The sequence below is a fragment of the Etheostoma spectabile genome, chromosome 15 (genome assembly GCF_008692095.1).
Source record: "Etheostoma spectabile isolate EspeVRDwgs_2016 chromosome 15, UIUC_Espe_1.0, whole genome shotgun sequence".
Lineage (NCBI taxonomy): Eukaryota > Metazoa > Chordata > Actinopteri > Perciformes > Percidae > Etheostoma > Etheostoma spectabile.
The window spans coordinates 33,078,768-33,087,869 of NC_045747.1; the positions used below are offsets into that span (position 1 = coordinate 33,078,768).

The following is a 9,102-nucleotide window of genomic DNA, read 5'->3' on the forward strand; positions in this document are numbered from 1 at the left end:
CGCGGATCCCTGATAAAGTAAAGCCCATGTCCATTGGCTGTAGATAATTTCAATATTTTGGATAATTAATCTGAGGTAAATAAAAAGCGACCAACATGGGGCTGAGCAAAAAAAAGAAAACCCCTTTAATCCCTTCATCATTTCAAGCTGGGTATGGCTGCAGCCTGGAGACCTCCTGTCACATGGCTCCCGTCTCATGCCCGGGATGGCTGGTGCCATGCCAGAGTTTTGACTTTTCAAAATAAAAGCTTACGTCTGCTCCACTATGTCTTCATACTTTGGTGTTTTTGAACTAAACAGTAGGGCAATCACTTTATTTTTTAGCAGACGTCTTAGTTACAACACGATGGAACTAGCAAAGCAGTTTTGTGTTTATATGTGCGGGATTTATTTACTCAGTATTACAAAGTATTTACTCTTTATTTGTCTCTACAAAACTACAGCTCCAATCGTCTGACTGATTAAACCGGAAGGGACATTCTGTCATTTCTTTTTGTATTTCAATAGCGAATTGCTATTGAATACAGATTGATTATCACTTATTTTTTGGTAACCGTTGTTGTATCAATCACAATATTACACTTGAGGAGGCCTACACTTCAGTGATGCGCCTTTTGGACCTCGAAATTAAACCCTCTCATGGGCTATGGCTTAAACAAACATCAACGTTAAACGCTGATGCAGTTTTAAATGATTTATGATTTTTGAGAGGTATGAGACGGGAAGGCATGAGACCGGAGCAGGGAATGAGACGCAAGGGATTAGCTTATCTGGGAGGTCTCTAGGCTGCAGCCATACACTCTGCTGAAAAAATAATTGTAGTAATTAGCATGATTGTCATACTACTTAGTTCAAAAACATCCAAAACACCAAAGTATAAAGACATAGCGGACCAGATGTGAGCTTTTATTTTAAAAAATCAGAGTTTGTGAGCTTTTATTTTGAAAAGTCAAAGATTGGGGACGGCACCAGCCAGGAGGGCATGAGACGAGGTGCATGAGACAGGAGGTCTCCACGCTGCAGCCTTACACTCTTGTGACCATTCTCACCTTCCTCCTGGGCATCTTGATCTGATGGAGCAACTACATGAAGACAGAATGAAAGATGGAAGGAGGGTAACAAAAACAACACATGGAGCACCAACGGAGTCATTATTAATGGGTGAAAAGTACACATGAGGAAAGCAAGGGAATAGAAAAGGTAGAAGAGAACATTAGAGAAGATGGGATGAGGAAAGGAAGTATGGAAGAAAGAAAAGAAAAACAGGTATACAGGGGAAAATGAAAATAGTTAGAAGATAAGTTGAGAGGGGAATGAAATTCATTCAGAATTAAGAAATGAAGACGTAAAGAACCAAAGGAAGGGAGGAGGAAACTCACACACCCGGTGATCGAGAGGCAGAAATGAAAAGAATGGAAAAACCAGTCAAAGATAAGGGCGGGGGGGACATGAGGAGATTAGGAAGGAAGAAGAAGTGTGGAATGATTGAAAGAAGTCCCAAGTTACTATCTGGTACTACATAGGCAGCACGCTTGAAAAAAAGTGTTAGACATTTTGGAAAATATGCTGATTTGCTTTCTTGCCCTAAATTAAATTAAAAGATTGATACGTCTAAGATTGGTGTCGATCTCCTCATCTTACTCTCGGCAAGAAAGTAAATATTTCCCACAGTAATAAACTATTCTTTAAAACTATAATTTCCCATCAAGCATTGAGAGCCACAGCCTTCACTGGCACTAATATGTACCACCCAGCGTGGCTGTAGGGACATGTAGTTTTGTGGAACATTCTGTGCACATGCATTATTACATAATGCAAATATGGATTATTGACAAGACAGGTTTCTGGTCAGGTCATAATAATAAACTGAGTGTATCATCTTCAGTACTTTAGGCAGGCCAAACGGTCCAGCTTTGAGTTCGGGAGCCCTGGCTTCATGCCTTAAGCCAACTGTCAGAAATTTTGGGGTTACTTTTGATTGCAACATGACGTTTGACAAGCAGATCAGTAATGTTGTTAGAATGAGCTTTTTCCAGCTTTGTCTCCTGATAAAGTTAAGCCTTTCCTTAACAGGCATGATCTACAAAAGGCGATTCATGCTTTTATTAGTTCAAGGTTGGATTACTGTAATTCTCTTTATGTTGGTCTGAATCAGATGTCCATCTGATGTCTTCAACTTCAACAGCAAAATGCTGCTGCTCGCTTTTTAACAAATACATAGACGTGCACCCATCACTCTTGTTCTCTACACCCTGCATTGGCTCCCTGTGTATTTTGGAATTGATTTTATGATTTTGTTGTTTGTTTTCAAAGCCTTAAATGGCCGGAGTATTTGTTGGAGATTTTAACCCTGCGTCAACCAACCAAATCAACCGGTTTAAGAAGTCCCAAGGTTCAGGTAGAAACGGTGGGGTGATCTTCCCTGAGACTCTGGAACAAGTTACCCCCTGATATTTGGTCGATTAAAGATGTAGCTCTTTTTAGGTCCAAATTCAAAACTTATTTGTTAAGAGTGGTTTTTAATACCAGACAATTTCTCTCTCCTGTTTCTATATAACTTCTTCTGTTTTTACTGTTTTCTATGTTTCATTTTTTTATTGTATGATATGTTGTTTTACTCTTGGTTTCTGATGCTAAGCACTTTGGATACCTGCTGGTTATTGTAAAGTGCTATGTAAATACATGGTGATTGATTGATTGAAATATTCAGTGTTCACTTTCCTTTCCGCTTTGTTTTGGTCTTTACCATTCCTGAGAAAAATGTACACCACTATATTCACCAAATAGTGAAGATGGAGTGAACTCTATCAGTTTCTAAGCATTATTTTTAATGATTGTTTGGACATTTTTTAGGCCTTTTTTGACATGACAGCTGAAGACAGGAAGGGGAGAGAGAGGGAATCTGAATCAGAATCATACCCGCAGCTGCTGTGGTAAGGACTCAGCCTCTGTTTTTATCCTTGCATGTGGTACTGTATGAGTCATGACGACCTATTTCACCATTTATAGTTGCTATTAAAATACAATGCAGAAAAAAATATCCACACAGTTTCATCCTCATCGATCTACGTTTGATTCATTCAAATCAGGAATTCTACATCCTCTTCTAGATACAACTTTCCAATGCATTGGGTTTAATTCAATTCAATTTCAATTCAATTTTATTTATAGTATCAATTCATAACAAGAATTATCTCAAGACACTTTACAGATAGACCACACTCCGGAATTTACAAGGACCCAACAGTTCTATTTTCTTCCAGAGCAAGCAACAGTGCGACAGTGGCGAGGAAAAACTTCCTTTTAGGCAGAAACCTCGGTCAGACCCAGGCTCTTGGTAGGCGGTGTCTGACGGGCCGGTTGGGGTTAGAATGAAGAGTGGCAATAACAAAAATAGAAAAGTTTTAAAGTCTAGTCCTAAATTGTGTCAAATGGTGTCAGTGTGTGTGAGTAATGGGCATGCTTGTCACCATACCTTGGTACTCATGGTGCTCTGATAGCCCGTACCAGCACAGTGGCCCAACCAGCCAATGGGAAAGCAGGATAGAGGGGAAATTGATAGGTCAGATTTATTACAGCATCACCCATAACGCACAAAGTTACACTGGGTTTCCACAGGCAGCTTTTTTTCAACTGCAACTCTGCTGTCTTAGTCACTCACAGCGACTTCCAAGCGGAATTTTGTCACCACAATGATGCACGTTCGGCTAAGAATTTGTTGTTGGTGTAGATACGTTTCTATTAGTTTCTATCCGGCCTAACACAAACCATGTGGTAAGTTTCCTACTCCAGTCACACACTTTGACACTTAAAAGTTGAGTTTAGTTTAAATAACGTCATATATTGCAAGCAACCAGCTAGTTGTCATTGCTACAATGCTAAAGTTACTACTACCACTTAAACAAATATATGTACAAAATCTAAAAGGAAAACCAACTGCCTGGGCAACCCTCTGCAAAGCTAGCTATTAACATTCATGTAGTCATACAGAGACATATCATAAAGTAAGCTATATATAGGAACATCACATTGTTTTAATTTTTAAGGAATTTGCCCTCTCATTGGTTACTGCTCTGCAAAAGTCGACTCATGGTACATGTCCATATACACGTTGTTTTCACAGATGGGATCGTCCCGCTTCCCAACATTGCATGCTAGTGGGCTTGCCAACAGCAATTGTTGGTTTCTCTTCACTGACCACTGACAAGCAAAGAAAACAGGCCACACCCACCTACAACCGCGATGGCTGCACCTGATTGGTCGAATCTTTCAAGTGGGGCCGTCTGCGTTTAGAATACAATCTCTCATTTTACAAAAGTAGTTAACCAAAACTTGTTTCTGAAAACATTTCAAGCAATAAATTGGCTATGCAGTTGCTAAATCTGTCCTTATTTCAGATCGACAACCGTCAGTATAAAACAAATTGTTGTGGTTGTAGTTGTCTGTTATAGTTTTTACTGTTTTTATTGTGTTCATTTATTCCCCGGTTCCTGGTTGGTTTCTACCTGTCTCCTGTGTTCTCTGTTGCGTGTTACCCTGTTTTCATCCTTGTGTCTGTTATGCTTCAGTTTCCTGTTTTATTTTGTAGTCTCTGTTCCTCCCATGTCATGTCTTGTTTTACTTCCTGCTTTGTGTTTGCCTTTGTGATTGTCTGCCTTGCCCTGATGTTTCAGCTGTTCTTCGTCACCTGTCCCTTGTTTCCCCCTCGTTACGTTGTGTATTTAGTCTAAGCGCTGTCTTTGTCTGTTGTCAGATCACTGTGTGTGTATGTCTACCCCCCTTGTCTCAGTCTTCCTGTATTTTTTATGCCTGGTCTTTTGGTTCCTCAGCATTTTTGGTACTACTTTGCCTGCTTTCTTCAGGACACTTTTTGTTGTATCCCTTTTTATTTATTAAAATTCTCTAACTCACCACTGGCCATTTTTGGGCCCCCATTTCCATAATCCTAACATTTTGAGTGGCAAGCCGCCTGCTCCTCATTTGCATTAAGTTGCCTGGATTCAACTTCATGCAAATGCGCAGGAAATGACACTGACTATAGACAGGGACCGTCAAAGTCAACTTTGGAAGAGCGGAGAAAGCGGGGAACACTTTCGCCGTCAGTACTCATACCGCTCGCTAAGCTGTTCTGTTATTTCAGCTGCCAGTGAAAACCCAGGGAACAATTGCTTGGCTGTTTGAGAGCTTTTTTAAAACAAGGAAAGACATGTATCTCTTGTAAAAAAATGTTATCACATTCTCAAACCTTTGAATCGTCCTTTAACACATTTGACCAAACTAGTTTTTATCTCCAGACTTTTGCTTTACAACCGGGAACTGTCCTGTAAGACTGCTTTGCAGTCTGGGAGGCTTCCTTACCTCCTCTCTCCTCCTCTGTGTGCTCAGTCTCCTCCTGTTCCTCAGGCTCGGGCTCCTCTTCAGCCTCTGGGAGAAGGAGACCCAGAGAAATGAATATAGTTTCATGTCTCATAATAAAAGCTTTGTTGATGTTGATCATTGTATTTGTGAGAGACACAAAGTATGTGACAAATATAGACACAACTTACCCTGCTCCCTGGAGGGATGGGAGGAAAAGGAACAAAGAAACACATCCATCAGTTAACATTACAGGGATTAGATTACATAGACTTTATTGATCTCAAAATGGGAAATTTCAGTGCAACAGCAGCAAAATATCAGACACATAGCACACATACAGAATATACATGAAATAATAAATAGGATAGATTAGATTAAGAACAAATTATTTATAAATAAACAAATACAAAGGAAAGAATGCAAAAACAGATATACAAGTTGGGTATAAAAATGTACAATTACTCAAATGATATTTTTAAAGATGGGAGTAAAATGCATTTGCATTGAAATAAACAACTGAGAGATGCTCTACTCACTCGTACTCCTCTTCTACATCTGACATGGCTGCAATAAAGAGAAAAAAAAAAACTCAGGAAGATCATGAATGGATAGGAGAATAGAACCATCTGAAGAACAGAAGTTTGGTACAGACATTGTTGTTCCCTTCAGGATGAAGTGTATCAGCTTTTAGGGATGTCCTCACCTTCGTCTAGCGCCATCATTCGCTCTAAATTTGAAGTTGTCCCATACTGTAGTTTATGGACAACATTGCAATCTCATGAATGGGTTTGTACAATATCGTAGGAAAATGTATGCACAGCACTTTGGGTGACATCCTACAAAATTAGGCGAGCGCCGGCTAATCAAATGATGCCGGCTCCAAAGCTTGGTGAGCTGTCTGTCGTATCAGTGGCAGTTAGTAGTTGAGTTGAGCTGGTTACTGGGTTAGGGGTTAGAGGTTAGGTTGGGGTTAAAACGCAGCGCCCGGGATAGGTGCTACGAGGGGCACAGGCACAAGGGGAGCACTGATTTGGGAGGACACTTTAAAACCTTAAAAACTAGGTTTGGTTATCTAAAAATTCATACAAAAAGGTACACAGGTATTAAAAGTGGGTTAAAAGAACCACTGGACAAGATGGTCAGCAAGAGTCTAAAACTTTAGATGAAAGGTGTCCTCCACACCTGCCCTATTCCAACGTTTTAATACATTTTATTTAGGGTTAGGGGTTAGGGTTAGGGCACCGTGAGATGACGGTCCTTTCACGGCCCGTGGCAGTTATGTTTAGCCCACAAAAAGTGACAACATGCAATGGCAAAACATACGTTTATAGACACTAAAACGACCGGTTAAGTTTAGGAAACAGACCGTGCTTTGAATTTTAAACAATCCCAAGGAACAAACACGCCTTTCCTGGGTGAAAGTCTGTTGTTTTCCCTGAGAAGTGAACTCCGCTCCCAGGGTTGAAAGTGCTGTGTTTTATGACTGAGCCACCCCGACCTCTTCCCTACGCAGCTCACAGCATTTTTATACAGCAGCAACAGTCTTTATGTTGCATTGAGCAAAAACTTCACCAAATGCATACAGATTACAGTGCTTTACTTTCTGTATCTATATGTATGAATGGTTCATAAGAAAAGCCTGAAAAACAAATGACATCAGCCTCAGCTGGACTTTGTGTCGAAGGCTACAATTTATTAGATGTGTTTGGTAACATTATAAAAAAAGTTACTGGCTAGTAGATTAAGAACATTTAAAAACAAATGTTTTTTAAATACCAAGCAACCCATGTGACGTAAATGCAAGCTTGGCTGTGCATTAGTACATGACTGAGTTGTCATTGCTAAATCAAAGGTGGCAGATCCTGTTCTCCTGTAATTATTCACTTTGGAGATAGGAAAAAGAGACAGATAAGCACTGAGAGATTCAATGCACACTGTCAAGGTTTTAAGCTATAAATGGTCCCACAATGCTGCCATTGTCCTGGCATTAAAACCACGTGCAGACAGACAGATGGACTGACAGACAGACAGACAGACAGACGCACTGTGCACTGACACCTTCCTGGCAGGGGAAGCAGGGAGATTGATGAAGCGACAACAGGTGAGAATGTGACAAGGGTTAAACGCAGAAACACCAGAGGAGATAGAGTTTCTCTCTCTTTCTAGTAGTTTCTGTCCCTTCTCCCCTTTTTTGACCTCACCCTTTCTCTCTATGTCCCGGTGTTTCTGACAGATTAGATTTAGTTTAAAACACTGAACCTTAAGGTTTGTGAAAGATGACCTTCGTCTTAACCGGGTTCACAGTTTGACATGTTCACTGAGCAACTGATAAACCAAAGGGAATCTGGCATCAGTTTGGCTGGAGTGCTTTGGTACAGCTCAAAGGTCCCATTAACTCCGTTATGTGGAGTATAACAGTTGCTTGTAAGAATCTGTTTCTGTTCAAGTCTGATTTTAAAAGGAAATAAACTTTATCAGAAACCCCAATTTCCTTCTATTATCCCTTTACCCTTCTCCTCCGCCATCTCTATCTTTCTGTTGTAAGGAAGAATTTAGAGTGACCCTGTGACTGTGTGCTTGAATTCATCAGGGTGCTAACTGTTGTTGAATGCTCTGGCTTCTCTCTCACTTGTCTGTTGTCGTGCCCTTTGCCATGCCAGAGCCAGCTTGGCATAGCTGCGTACCCGCAGTCCTTTCAACTGCACAACAAGAACTCTTCAATCTTCCATGCGCTGTTATTAATCTTCTCTCTGTTTCTGTTTATATAGAGGTTTATAAAGCAGTTCCAGCCTTCCCAGTTTTTAACTTGTTCCACATCCTTCATTCCTTTCTTATTAAGCGTCTTCACTAAATAGTGCTCCAGAGAGTTACAACGGCAAGAACTAATCTGATAGTCTCATATCATAAAACCACATTGTTTTTTTACTTGCTTTTCTGTTGAGTTAAGCAGCTATGTTCAATATTTTATTATAACGTATTATGTATTGTGCTCATATAATGCTTTCTGGCTTTTTCCCTTTCCTTTGTTGTGTTATATATCTTTTTTGTGCATGTGCACCATCCAAAGAGCCAGATTACTCCCACAGGAGTTGGCTAATACCAAAAACACAGACTTGGCTATTAGAAACACCCCCCCAAATAAATGACAATGTTCCTCCAAACTGCTGGAAGTGTAAATAATCAAGAGGGTTTAGTTTCCACTGGACAGAGCCAGGCTGTCTGTTTCCTTGTTTCCAGTGAATGATAAGCTAACCAGCTATTGTAGTCAAACTTTTACTGTGCAGCAGCTGTCAGATGTCTTACCAAACTAAAAAAGTTTATATCCACTGTTTCTTTAAGAAAAGACAATGGTATATAATGGTATATACAAATATATATATATTTATATATATATATATATATTAGGGCCTATAGTCTTGCATAAATGCTCTGCCAGTATAATATTAAACGCAGAGGGAAGGACTTACTCAAAAGGTGTGTGGAGGTAAGACCTATGAATAAGAACATGATTGATGGAGATAGTAACGGAGGGGAGAAATGATGGATGGATGAATGAGAGGTGCTCATTTCAGCTCCTGTGTCGGTACAGTCAGACACTGCCCGTTTGGAGCTTCATGAAGAGAAGGGGGGCGGGGGGAGGGGGGGGTCTAACAGGGGATTTGGGAGAGAAGTCCTACAGGCTCAGGCCTTGGTAGGGTTTATTTTAGTTTTAGTCAAGGGCAACGTGTGTGTGTGTGTGTGTGT

The 9,102-nt window shown here is 40.3% G+C and overlaps 1 protein-coding gene across 4 annotated transcripts in view; it reads right to left on the reverse strand.

Annotated features, from left to right (window-relative positions):
- The window catches only part of tnnt1 (troponin T type 1 (skeletal, slow)), a 20,161-nt gene that overhangs the window by 9,198 nt on the left and 1,861 nt on the right, over nt 1-9,102 (reverse strand). Inside the window, exons 2-6 of one of the 4 annotated variants that reach the window (XM_032536912.1) lie at nt 5,895-5,922; nt 5,547-5,554; nt 5,359-5,424; nt 3,476-3,505; nt 1,050-1,082 (exon numbers count right to left, since the gene is read on the reverse strand). In XM_032536912.1, coding sequence (XP_032392803.1) covers nt 1,050-1,082; nt 3,476-3,505; nt 5,359-5,424; nt 5,547-5,554; nt 5,895-5,920 — 163 coding nt within the window. In that variant the 5' untranslated portion in view covers nt 5,921-5,922. The remainder of the gene's footprint in view (nt 1-1,049; nt 1,083-3,475; nt 3,506-5,358; nt 5,425-5,546; nt 5,555-5,894; nt 5,923-9,102) is intronic. The other 3 variants (XM_032536913.1, XM_032536915.1, XM_032536914.1) reach the window with 3 other exon arrangements.